We start from the raw sequence: 14,041 nt of genomic DNA, 5'->3' as shown, positions 1-14,041 counted from the left end.
TTGTATTAAATAAAATATAGTTGATAAATATGGATAAATACTCTTCCATAATTAAAAATTATGTTATGAAAAATATGATAGCATAAGAGCTTTATAATATTAATATATTTAGAGATTAAAAGATAAAATTATGCATGTATATGAGCACATTTTATTAACTATATATGTGTGTTTATGAATTAGAGTTAGAGAAAAAATACATAACAAAATAAAAATATTGGGTTATAAGATTTTTAATAATTTTTATTATTTCTATTATTTTGTAACAAGAAAATAAGCTTTTTTTAAAGTAGCAATTTGAGAAAAAGCAGTTTCAAGGAGAATAAGTGTTAGTAAATAGGTAAACAAAAAAGAGATACTTGTGTTTATTATTTTTACAACTTTATTATTTCGTTTATTATTGAAATTATAAAGTATCATAAAAATAACAAATATTTACAGAATTTTAAAATATGAAATGCTGTGAGAATTTTTCAACTGGAAAAGATAGAGAAAAGTACAAGAAATTTTACTGGGATTCTAGTAAACATTTTATTCTTTACTATTTCTGTAGTAGTAACTGTCAATACATTTTTTTAACCATTCATTTTAAAATTGAGATATGTAGAGATAAAAACAGTGGTGCTTTTCATAAGCAGTAGATCTGTGACCTTTGTGGAATTTCTGTGTTACATAGGGAGAACCAGGAGCAATGGGTTCCCCAGGAGAACCAGGATACATGGGTTTACCCGGGATTCAAGGAAAAAAGGTATGCATTGGTTAGGAGATACAGTTCGCTTTTAACCAGTTACTTGCAAACAAGTTTCTCTTTTGTGAAATTCTTAAAGTAGGACTTGTTATTAATATATTTTTAATGATAAAGTACCCTATATATTCGATGTCTGTATAATATGTTCAGCCCCATGCTAATAGCTGTGGCATCTTTTATATACCCACATGGGTATTGTCTTCTAGATGAAGACCTTAGAAAAGACATGCAGATCAGAAAATATGAATGTACAATTAAGTAATATCCTGTAAATTCAGGTTTTTTTCACAATCCAGGTGAGCTAAGAATTTTTTGAGGAAAATTATCCAATGTCAGGCATTCCTATCAAAATGCGAATACCCCTCTTGCCAAAACCGGATCAAATTCTGGAAGGATAAAACTTATGTCCAAAATGTTTGACCATGAAGTTCCTGTCTATGAAACAATTATGTTACATAGAAGTTTATTTAAAATTAATTTAAGTCAAATATACTAATTTAAAATATTTTGGCAAGGAAAGACAGTAAAACTAGGTTCTCTCTCTCTCATTTTGGTCAAGTAAGGGAACCTTGACTTGTATGTATATAAATAATATATGCTTTTATTTGTTTGGAGGTTTTGAGCAACAATTGATGCCTGTGTGCCTGAGAAGTCCATGCTACTGCAAATACAAACATTTCAGGTTAAAAGTAAATTATCGGTTTTTATTCTGGAAAAGACACAAACTCTTATGTCTCCATCTTCATGTCCCTTGCTATTTATTTTTCAACATCTTATTTTCTATCCCTCATGTGTTGTCTACATGGCGCCTAGATCATACACAGTGTGATCCTTGGGCTTTTTGTTCTGATGATCAGTAGGCAGCACTAGCTGAGACAGAAACGTCCCCACATAACAGCCATCAAGTGTCAGACTCTTAGTAAATGTTAAGTAAATCTACTACGAATATATGTTTGGGATGAAGAGAATTTTCTTGTTCAGAACTTGTTGCCATTTAAAAGAAAATCTGTATTTTTTTGTTGAAATGCAAAACTGTACTCTATGTTTAGATAGTACGGCGAAGTATTAATAGAAAGGAAATTCGGAAACCGTGTCCAAGTTTAGCTTTGGGCAGGTGCTTAACTGGCTGTTTCATTATCTATAAAAACAAGGGCATTGTATAAGTTGGTTTCTAATTTCCCTTCTAGCTGATAATCTATAAAACTTATTTTTATGGAATATAATTTTTCTTCCAAAAGCTCACTTTTGAAATATATGTTTTCTAAAATAGCACTTAAACGTTATGCTTTACTTTGTCATTGTTTCCTATAAACTTGTGGCTACTGATAGCTTAATGGAAGATTTTCAGTTTGATTTCATAAAACAACATTTGTCAAAATAAGTCCTCTCTTGTTAGTTTGTCTAACCTAAAACTGTGAACCATGTAGAAGTTTTCTCCTTTCTGGGAAATTAAAGATTGTGGTGAAATTTCTTTCAAATGTAGGAGCATACAAAAGTGTTCTTTTACAATATCATTTTGACATAATGTGGTTCTGCTCCCTTCCCAAATATTGTGTTAGGAGTCAACTTCTGTGTATACAGGCACTTGTGGAGTTTGCACGAGATGTTGTTTTTCTTCAGCAGAGAAAAATATATGTTTATTTGAAACTGTACAGAATATGCTAGATTATGATACAGATCAAACTGCCTTTTTGTAGGGGGACAAAGGAAATCAAGGTGAAAAAGGTATTCAGGTATGTTGTTTGCTTTTTTTTTAGTAGGCTGAGCAATAAAATCAGAGCTTTTAAAAAATTCTTATTTTACTTTTAAATTCCTTTCTGTTTCAACATTAATATAAAGTTGTTAAATCCTATTTTCTCCTTTTGCTATTGAGCTTTACAGACAAGACCAAATTTGACTTTAAAATTCCTCACCACTTTGCTGTTGCAGAAAACTTAGAAACAAAATGATTCAACAAAATAAAGACATAAATTTTATTATATACTTCTAATATGTATTTATATACATATATACATATATATACCACACACACACACACACACACACACATATATATATACACACACACACACACACAGTATGTTTCCAAAAATGATTTGAAATTGTTTTATGGCAAAAGTTTGATAAAAAACCTTTAACCCTAAATATAAAACATATTCAAATCAATATGTGAAAGGAAAATTAAACCAGAAAATTATAACAGGCTAGGGAAATCTAGGGTGATTTAGAAAGACATTTAGTTTTGGGTGTCTTAGCAGCAAAGGCAAAGAGGAGACCTATTTTACTACTTCAGGAGACAAGGATAGTTTCACCTCAATTAAAGTGTCTATGGAATGGGTTTTTTCATTCACTGAAGACTGACTTTCGAATAAGATGCCACTAGCTGAGTCAATGAAATAGTTATCTGGGATAAATTATATCTGATGGTCTTTCAACCTTTTAAGTTTTAGAAATATAAAACTTTTCCAACCATAAATTACCAATCAAGTGTTCAGACAGTATTTTCATGATGTTTTTAAGTTTGTAAGTCTCAGTGATAGTGTCTGAGCTTTGCTATGCAGAATAAGCTGAAAATATAAAGAAAAATACTCTGGACATTTTCACAAATGTAGAATTCTGAATGCTCTAGAATTTCTGGAATCGTAAGAGAAAATTTCAAATTGAAATAGTCATAGGCAAAATTTGCTATATCCACAATTATAACAGTTCCTATTAATGAACTTATTCTTCATAACATACATAAGATGTTTTAGAGTGGTATGACAAAATTCAGTTGTTTTTTAGACAATTTTTATTGAAGATCTTCAAGTACTATGATATAGGATTCCTTTAAGTTAAGATTGAAGTTGGGAGTGAGGTAAATGTTAAGTAAATGTCTGTGAGCTCTAGACCCATATATTCTAATTTCCTTCTTGGTACTGCATTTAGATGACTCATGGGAACCTCAGGTTCAATATGTCCAAAACTGAACTTGTCATCTTTCCCCATAAACCGCTTCGTACTCACAGATTTCCTGTCATGATAATCAATGCTAAATATCTCTTGAACTTGGCACCTTCTACCTCTCCTGACTGTACCAGTTATTTCTTGTCAGGGGTCCTGGGCTACTGCAATATCTTCCTAACTGGTCTCCTTGAGTCCAGTCTACTTCCTTCTTCCACACTTTTACTTGCATAAAATAGCTAAGCTATATATCTGCTTAGCAGTCCTTTAATCGTGCCCCACACATGTTAAGATAAAGCCTGTGCCATCAAGTGCCTTCTGGGCTGACTGAATCTTTTTTAGTGTTATCTCTTGCCACTCCGCCCATTCTTATCCAATCCTGCTCTGCTGCTATAGCCAAAAGAAACTACCTGCCTTTCACCTGTGTCTTCTCTCCCTGATACACCCTCCTATCCTTTCTCCAGTTGGCTACCTCTTACTCATCCCTCAAGGCTGCACAAAGGATGAGTCACATTCCCTACCCTTTCTGTCAGATGCCCCTTCCTAAGTTCCAATAATATCCAACCCAGATGTTTAATTATACATTGTAGACTTAGCAGCAGTATTTTCATCATTCTAGATTTAATTGCTTATCTCTCTTACCACACAGTAAGTGACTTGAAGGCCACAATGATATCTTTGTTTCAGTGTCCCTAAGTGCCAGCAAATAGGTGCTGCTCAAAAAATGTTAGCAATTCACTTAATTAAATTGATGAATTCATTACTAGGCAAGGGTGATGTAAAATTGTAGTCACTAGATCTTTCATCAATTACCTTATCTAGGTGTATGTCTTCCTAGAAACTGCTAATTATTTTGCACAATAAATATAAGGATGAAGTAGTGCTTCAGAGTCTAGCATAATGTCCCATGAATGGTAGATACCCAAAAATATTTATTGAATAGATAAATGTGTTTATACCTTTATTAATTTTTCTGTTCTCTTATTTATGCTGATTTAAAGCTCTTCATTTAAATGGCTTTTTTTTTACTAAAATGTGACAGTATATTTTAATTTTTAAAAATAAAATTTTAAAGAGATCTTCTTGTCCTCACATGTCCATAGTCAACAATGAACATAATTGCCACTGAAATTAATAAAATGTCCATATACATTGACTTTTTAAACTATTTTCCCACTATTAATATGGACTTAGAAGAACATCCTCATTGTCTAGAATTATTTACCTGTTTCACCCAAATCAGTAATTTGTTCCTTATCTCTGTCCATTTTAACTATAAGATTAGGATGACTTTTCTTCTTTTTCGCTGAGTAACTGATTTTCCCATCTCTCACATAATTTATATATTTGTATCGCTGCTTTTGTTACATTTCTTCTGGAACTCAAGGTAATACATAGTTTGTCTTGCATATGTGATTGCATCGTAAGTGTGCAAACTAATCAATAATGTTTTTTTATTTTAAAGGGTCAAAAGGGAGAAAATGGAAGACAGGGAATTCCAGGGCAACAGGTATTTTTTGGTTTCCTTCTGATAAAAAATGAAATAACAAGTCACATAACTGGACAATGCTGAGAGAGGATTACTTGCAAATAAAAATGGGTGGGGAGAAGGATAATATAGTATGCATTCTAAGCATATAAGGTTGAACATGTAGGTAGTGTGGCGATAATGAGTTTCTTTCATTATTTGTTTTGTATTTTCACTTTCCCATACTGATAACATTGGTGGCTCTGAATTTTGTTTTTTAATGCGTCCAAGCAAATGACTGCAGGTAGAAAATTCCACCCATTTCTTGGGGGTAGTTATTGGCCAGAGACAGCCAGTCACACAATGGCAGCTTGTTCATCCCTGCTGGTTTGTCTTGCTTTTCTTCTTGAAAATCAGTTGGGGCCACATGTGGTGGAGAAATGTACTTGTTTCCCTTTAGTTTGTTCAGCGAGACAATTTACTGCTCTGGAGATATATTAAAATGCTATCCTGAGAGACAGTGTTGTAGAACAGACACACAGTAAGATGGCTTTGCTTCTTTCTTGACTAAACTGTTCTCATTAGGTAATGTTTCAGTGAGATTGCCATGTGACTGTAAGTTCAGTCAGAGCCAAAGTGGACGGACAAAGGCATAAAGGAGATTGGTACTTAGGTAGCATGTTTGCTGCTGTGTTGCTTGTAGCTGCAGAATGCTGGACATGGTTCCAACTTGATCAGGTCTGAAAGGGCAAGCTGGATATGTGAGTCCTCCCATGGGATGGACCTCTTTCTCTGAGGGTGAGTGGGAGAAAGATTCTGCAATTACACCAACTCTAGAGAGAGTGGAATAAAACTGGGTAGTGATGTCTCCAAGGACAGGGGTCTCTGTGTCCCTTACTTGGAGGAGTCTGAGAGACCATTGGGAAGAGTGTAAGCATAGGGCCCCAAGGTTATCTGCAATGTGGGATGGAAGTTGAGTGCCAGATGTTAAGAAGAATTGAGAATTTAGAAGCTAACAATAAAAGTAAAAGTAAAAGTAACCAAGAGGAGGAATGATTGGAATTGCCTCAGTACAATTATGTTCAATAAAATGTCTTTCAGTTTTCGTGATCCTCCACTTGACTCAGACCCACTTGATGACACAGACAACTCCATCCCTATTCCCCAACCTGGCAACACAGATCAACTCTCTGAGTTTCCTTAAGTCAATCACAAAACATCTATAAACTGCTGTTCCCATAGGACCTTCTTCCCTTCATTTAACCTCCACAGCCCAGACCTTTTATCAAAAAATGTTACTTACAATAACTCTCAGAAAAGAAGGATATTTCCTTTAGAATTTGAACTCACAACTTAGCTAGCTCACTGGCTTATGGATCACACTTTCTCTAAGGTTCCACTAGCTTTTTCACTTCTGAAGGAAAAGAGAGTGTGTGCTCTCCTAAGGCAGGATTTGGGCTCCCTAGAAAGCTTCTGCCCTAGATTGGTTGGAAGCTACATTTCTCACCACCAGGAGCTTAGCCTACATGGAGTACCCACGGCCAGAGCAGCTGTTGCTTTTCAGCAGCTGAATAGTCATCCCAAACTGTTCATGTAAACACAGTCTTAGTTACCTGTCACTCTACCAAGCACAGCACATGTGTATTTTTTGGCCCTCGGTTTGTGAATGGAGTCAAAGTGAATATTTCTCTCAGAGAATCATCTTAATGCGTTCTCAGATGACAGCTGTTTTTAGTTTTAGCTCTAATTCAATTCCCATATTGAGAACTTAACTGTTTTGTCTCTCTTATGTTGGTCCTAGTTGTTGGATTATATCTTGTAAGGATCACTCCCGCATTTCTTCAGAAACAAAATTCAAGTATGACCATACGAAGTTTGTTTTACTTACTAAAAGATTCATATATAAAAACTAAATATTTGGTGTTTTATGATGATTTTTATTTAATTCTTTTCTTTGTCTAATTTGGATAGCCATGTTTGAGGAGCCTGAAAATTAATCAACAGATATACCCCAACTCAGACTTCATTGTGTGCAACATTATACATTAAATTTCATATTAAATTGCAGAACACTGATTTTTTATTTTAAAGTTGAATAATGAAAACCTACCTGTTATTAAAGTTTTATCTTTTTTCCTGAGTGAACATTAGGAGATTTTTGAGCCCAGGTGTGCAATGAATTTCAAAAATGGAAAATGTTAATACCTTTCCTGAGAGTTTTTTTCCTCTATAATACACCACTGAAATAAATATGGAAAAGAGGAGTGAGAAAGACTTTAATGGAGCCATCCAGATGTAGCTAGTAATTATAGTTGAATGAGCTTCATGCATGGGCTCCCCAGTGTTTATATCACTGTGAAAAAATACCATCTTTTAGATGACATTGCTTCTCTGGTCTCTTAATTACTGTCAGTGAATGGTTTAAGCACAAGACAGCTGGGGGTTTTCTCTCTTACTAGTCACTTTTAATGGTATCTTTGCTTTAACCCATCCTTTGTCAATAGCACCCAATCAAAATTTAATTTTAAGAACATAAACTTGGGAAAATAGACTAGTCATCTTAATCACTGAACACAAGAAACAATATACCTAATATTTAATCTGATTTGAGTTTTTATTATTATTAAAATAGTACTATATTTTAAATTCAGTAGAATCCCATTCTTACCCACATGATTCAACCTGCAGCATTTGAAAATATTCATATCTAAGAAGGAAACAGTTAAGCAAATTAAAATTTTTATATTATTCAGTTAACATATTTCCGGGTCATTAGCCTTCTCTAAAAGGTAAAAAGGGTCTCTTTTATGTGCAATTCTGTCACTAATGCTATCAATATTTTCCAAATTGAAATTTTAAATTTGATTAAGTATGTGGTAAAAGGTGGATGCCACATTACAGTACTGTAGCTTGCACATTTATTATAGTTTTTTTTCTATTAATTTTCAAAGGGAATTCAAGGCCATCATGGCGCAAAAGGAGAGGTATGTTTCTTCATATATTATGCTCTCTTGCTCTCTTTCTTCGGTCCTTTTTGCTTGGGTTTCAATACTATATAAATCTAGCTTTTGAGTAAAAACCAGAAAATGAAATGTTTTTCATCGTCTTCAGTAGAAGTTCCCAATTAGTTGTTTTCAGAATATGTACATTTATACTGAATTTGATATGAAATGTGAATTGTCAATATTATTGGTTTTTCTTCCAGACTTGGAGCTGAATTTTTTCTCCATATTTTTGAATAAAGAATATTGTGCATTTCTGTATCTGTCGGACCCACTAAAATGCAAGCTCCTTGTGAATAGGACTGTGTTATGCCCATTGTTTTATCTCTGGCAGTATGCATATTACCTATACAATATACTCAATCAGTTGTGGATACTTGTAGGTCTGGCTGGTTGGATGGATGGATAAATGACAGTTTAATATGATATGAAATTTCCCTTCTGGTCAATGACAATATTTCCGGCTATTCCTTACATACCTTACATATTTACATATATGTATACATGCATATTCACATCCTTAATGAGTTTCATGATGCAATTATACCTCCTGAAATATTTAAATAGAACTTGTAAAGATTTCTTTTGCTTTTAGAGAGGTGAAAAGGGAGAACCTGGTGTCCGAGGTGCCATTGGATCAAAAGGAGAATCTGGGGTGGATGGCTTGATGGGGCCCGCAGGTCCTAAGGGGCAACCTGGGGATCCAGGTCCTCAGGGACCCCCAGGTTTGGATGGGAAGCCTGTATGTATTCTGCTTCTTTCACAGTTATTACATTTTCATTGGTTTTTGCTCATGTTCTTTATGTGCATGTTATAACCCCTAATACTTTGATGCAGGGAAGAGAGTTTTCAGAACAATTTATTCGACAAGTTTGCACAGATGTAATAAGAGGTAGGTATCAAATATAGCATTTTAATAACTTTTCTCAAATTACAAAAGTAATACAAATTCTTAGGACATATTGTAGAGGATATAAGTGAGGTGAGGAAGAAAACAGATAACATAAGCCTCATCTACTTTTCTTCAATGAGTATTTTTATAAAGATTTATAATATATACTCTTTTATAATCTTTTTAATAAAGACATTTATTATTTTGCCATTATTTGAATTTTCTTTTGTAGCATATTTTTTGATAATTTAGTTCATAAATATGAATATAGTCCACCAATTTCTTTTGGGGGCACTTTCACTTTTTCTCCTATTTTAAGCAATTGCTCTAATAAAATTACCACACAGAGCAATATTTCCATAGTCAAATTCCTAGAAGTGAAATTATTGGCCAAGAAATATGCACATATTCAATGTTCATAGTTTTTTCTCTGTAAACTGAAAAAAAATTAAACATATAATTAACACCAACTCACCATTTAAACAGAAGGGATGGGGTTTCTTTGTTTTTGAAAGCCCAGCTACCAGTCTTACTTCAGAGTGGAAGAATTAGAAATTGTGATCATTGCCTGTCCCAACATGGCTCCCCGGGTATTCCTGGGCCACCTGGTCCGATAGGCCCAGAGGGTCCCAGAGGATTACCTGGTTTGCCAGGAAGAGATGGTGTTCCTGGATTAGTGGGTGTCCCTGGACGTCCAGGTGTCAGAGGATTAAAAGGTATGCAGTTAGTTTCAACAAGAAAGTGAATTTTAAAAAGTCTTTTTTTTAAAATTCATACCCTATATCCATTTAATAGTCAAGAGTTAACTTTTTTCATGATAAAAAAATCTGTAAATGCTCGTCTTTAAATAATTTGCCAACTGAATTAAAGAGAAATTATTTTCTTAATGCAATATTCTCAAATAGAGAAGTCAAATTTATGAACACACAAACTTACAGATTAGAAAATGTTGCCAATGTACTGAGAAATTTTGCTTGAGTCTACAAAAGTTTTTAAATAGAAAATCACAGATGCCATCTCCTTTATTTCGACTTTGGTAACTTTCTGCACTGTTACCTTATTCATTTTTTTTCTATTATAGGAAAAAATAAGTTTTGTGATAAAACTGCCTAATAGCCCAGAATTTCTCCTGTTTTTGAATGTTTATGTGGAATGTTGATTGATAATTATTTCCTTTTTGTTTAATAGTATATAAGCAATTTAGATGTTTCATAAAGTAATTTTAAAAAACTATGATTAACACAAAGGGCTAATAATTCCAAACCATTTTCTTTTCTAAATATTTGATTCCCATTAAATCTTGGATCTAAACCACTGATCATTTTAGAAATTATTGCTTCAAAACTTGTTTTCCATTAGTAAGAAAAAATAGATGGCAAGCTGGTTTTTAAAAGACATTTTTCTTTCATGAGTATCTTAACAGCTTTGAATGAAACAATCTAGAAGGCAGTGATTTTAAGTAAACTTACTCAGATGTTTGACACCCTGCAGGCCTACCAGGAAGAAATGGGGAAAAAGGGAGCCAAGGGTTTGGGCATCCTGGAGAACAAGGTCCTCCTGGTCCCCCAGGTGAGAATTGCTACCTGCTCATAAGTGTTACTGCTCATTTTGCTTTAAGAAAAGTCATCATAGATCTATGTGAAATAAATTGAAACTGAGACATCTGTTTTCTTTTTTGAGTGATTCACATTTAACACACTGAAGTCTAACTTCTGGAATATTTTTTCATATATTACCCTCAATTTATGAATCCTTCAATATTATCTCTTGCTTATCATTTAGACAGTTTAATATCTATTCCTTAGAAGAGTTCTAGAATCGTTTTAGTCACCCCTGCTTATCTGGTGTATAACACTGTTTAGTCTTTATGACTCTCAGGGAAGCAGAGAAATGCTGAAGCTGTTAAGTAATCTCTGCTAGCTGTGCAATTTAACTCTGCCATGTCTCAGTTTCCTCATTGGTAAAATGGTGATGATAATGTTATCTCCATCATGACGTTATTGGGAGATTAAATACTTTCTATATGTAGTGCTTTCAGAACAGTGCAGGACAATCACAGTTATGTTTTCAATAAATGTATGCTATGATTAGATGTTATTAATAGGCTTTGGAGTTGATCAAATGACTTAATACTATTTATGTAAAATACTTTGAACAACACTTACAATTGCAGTTAAGTGCTAAATAGATGTTTATTAGTAGTAGTAGCAGGGAGTAGAGGAGTAAGAAGTGGCCCAAACCACTGTGCTCCTTCCCAAAATCTGAATATTTTTTGTTATTTTGAATCAACTTTAAAAGGCCAGTATCGTAAGCTAGCTTTTGTTTCATTGAGCATGCTAATTGAACTAATCAGGCTATGTTTGACAAATTAGGGCTTTAATACCTATGAGTATTGATGATATTGATGACTATAATACTAAAGTAATAAGAATAATGCATTTAGATATGGAAACTAAAAATATGTATAATAAAAACAGTTTTTTTGTTGCAAATATGGCACAAAAATGACTCAGCTTTGGCTTACGTAGGTATCACCTGTTAATTTATAATAATATTGGTAAAAGATAGGCTGAAAGGAAGAAATAAGATTGGACAATACACAAAATGGAATATTCTAATGTTAGCTAAATGTTTTAATCAGTAGCATGGTTACTATGTTAATATGCTTAGCCTAGTTTTCAAAAATTACTGATAACTTTAACTTTTGGATGGTTCTTTTCAAAGCAGAAGACATGTAGAATTATCAAGAAAATGCCTCTACTATATAATTAGTGCAAATATGTAAAATATTCAAGGTTTTTTTTTTCAGTTTAAGTTTCTTGCAGAATTGGCTATTTCATTATAAAAAACTAAAGTCCTCTGTTTACGTCTTGCCAATGTCCCATCTTAGGTCCAGAGGGCCCTCCTGGAATAAGCAAAGAAGGTCCTCCAGGAGACCCAGGTCTCCCTGGCAAAGATGGAGATCATGGAAAACCTGGAATCCAAGGGCAACCAGGCCCCCCAGGCATCTGCGACCCGTCACTATGTTTTAGTGTAATTGCCAGAAGAGATCCGTTCAGAAAAGGACCAAACTATTAGTGTCTGATGCCTCATTCAGCAGCCTAGGCATGGTGCTTTTTCTGTGGTCTTTTGCATCTCAGGAAGATAACCAACAGTAATCCCTTGAAAAGAAACTTAAGTACCTCGGTGTTTTTATTTTTTTTTCTTATGGAAAAAAATATAAAAGATCACATATACTGATTTTAAAGGCTCCTCAGTCATTTGGAGCCCTTGGATTAGCAGCATTAATTAAATCTCAAGGGTTTCTTGTAAAGTCCATTTATGTTAATCAAAGTTGAATATAAAAATCCACCATTGCCTGTTAGCCAGTCGATTTTAGTCACTGTGAAATATTTCACATTCAGCCTCCATGCAGTAGAGATTTGAGTTTAATTTCATGTCCATGTGACTTTCATGTTTCATATCTCATAGCTCATGCTACTACATAAGCCAAAACATGTATCTCATCATTGGAAGTAAGATCAGGGCTGATATTCACCTGGGATAGACAGTATTGGTGAACTACTCATTTACTACAGTGTCTCAGCCTTGATAAGGGGCAGTGGATTGCCTGTTGTTCGGTGTTGTGAATAGCACCTCTGAATACGATTAGTGTGTTTCTTAATTCATTTCAAACTCTAAAATTAGATTAATGGTGGTGCTAAGAAAGAGTATTAATTACTTTGGGAATGGTCAAAATTAACATTAAAAACATTTTAGACAAAAAGTTTCATTGTACATTCGAAGAAAATGTTAAGTTCGGAAGTACTAAAAGACTATTTTATACTTGTTGATTAATCGGAATGTTTGTTGTATGCCTTCATTTTCCATTTCACTTATATGTGTATGTCCATATATGTTAATTTTCATTGTAGCAAAGCTAATGGAAATAAAGCTAATGCTCTAGTTGAAAGAAAAGGAAAACTCCTGAAATCCTAGAACGTCTTGTTATTTTTAGCTGACTGTAAAATATTATGAACAGTCTTTGTGTATTGTTCTTAATGCTTTTGTAAGAAACAGAATTTCAAATATTTCATCCTTGTCATGCTCAAAATTTTGTTACATGCTTGTTATTCAGAGTATAATAAAGTTTTGTACAGGCCTGATTACAATGTCTTTTTTTATACCTAATTTTAACTGATTGTTGAGTATGGTATGTATATTGCATGGTCATTTATTCAATGGATATAATTTATGAAATCATTCACCCTATTCTTAAAAAATGTGTTCACCTGAAATAAGAAATTACAAATTGAATTGGTGTGCTACACACCTGAACAGTTGAAACACTTGCTTCCTAGCACAGTCATGGCTGTTGCCCAATGTTTAACTTTATTGTCGTGCAAATTCTACTATTTTGAGGAGGACTTTGGAGGGGACTAAAATTCATGATGTTTAGTGGCTGAATGAGCATAAGGCTTGTTCTGATGTTTTATCTCCAGTAAAGGCCCAGGTATCTGCTTAAGCCAACAAACCTATTACTTACTCCTGCTTTAATTATGACATTTGCTTCTAAGAGCTGGTAAAGAATCAGAATAAAGCCATTTGGTATCATTGATTTATTCATCCAACAGTACTCACTACATGGATAGGTTCGGTGCCTGGGATACAATGGCAATATAGTTAGAATTTGGCCTGAGGGAACACATGTATAACGAGACACAGGTAAGTATACAGGTGATTCCAATACATTAATTCTAAGAATGGAGAAAATGCAATTGAAATGTAAAAGATGATGTTATGGACTGACTTGTATGCCCCCGATTCATATATGGAAGCCCTTACCCCCAATGTGACTATTTTTGAATATAGGGCTTTCAGGAGGAAACCAAGATAAATGAGGTCATAAGGGTGGAGTCCTAATCCCATAGAATTGGTGGCTTTATAAGAAGAGGAAGAGGTTGCTCTCCCCTACTGCCCTCCCTCCGTTCATCTGCTTCATCTACCTC

General features: G+C 33.9%; 1 protein-coding gene across 4 annotated transcripts in view; it reads left to right on the top strand.

Annotated features, from left to right (window-relative positions):
* The window catches only part of COL21A1 (collagen type XXI alpha 1 chain), a 189,281-nt gene extending 176,083 nt beyond the window's left edge, over window positions 1-13,198 (top strand). For 3 of the 4 annotated variants that reach the window (XM_063707669.1, XM_063707668.1, XM_055390334.2), the window contains 9 exons: window positions 677-748; window positions 2,446-2,481; window positions 5,157-5,201; window positions 8,111-8,143; window positions 8,757-8,903; window positions 8,999-9,053; window positions 9,569-9,769; window positions 10,545-10,622; window positions 11,944-13,191. In XM_063707669.1, coding sequence (XP_063563739.1) covers window positions 677-748; window positions 2,446-2,481; window positions 5,157-5,201; window positions 8,111-8,143; window positions 8,757-8,903; window positions 8,999-9,053; window positions 9,569-9,769; window positions 10,545-10,622; window positions 11,944-12,131 — 855 coding nt within the window. In that variant the 3' untranslated portion in view covers window positions 12,132-13,191. Of the gene's footprint in view, window positions 1-676; window positions 749-2,445; window positions 2,482-5,156; window positions 5,202-8,110; window positions 8,144-8,756; window positions 8,904-8,998; window positions 9,054-9,568; window positions 9,770-10,544; window positions 10,623-11,943 lie in introns of all 4 variants that reach the window. The other variant, XM_063707667.1, reaches the window with a different exon arrangement.
* The last annotated feature ends 843 nt before the right edge of the window (window positions 13,199-14,041 follow it).

This window comes from Gorilla gorilla, chromosome 5, assembly GCF_029281585.2.
Source record: "Gorilla gorilla gorilla isolate KB3781 chromosome 5, NHGRI_mGorGor1-v2.1_pri, whole genome shotgun sequence".
Lineage (NCBI taxonomy): Eukaryota > Metazoa > Chordata > Mammalia > Primates > Hominidae > Gorilla > Gorilla gorilla.
This window is presented reverse-complemented; position numbering and strand designations above follow the sequence as displayed.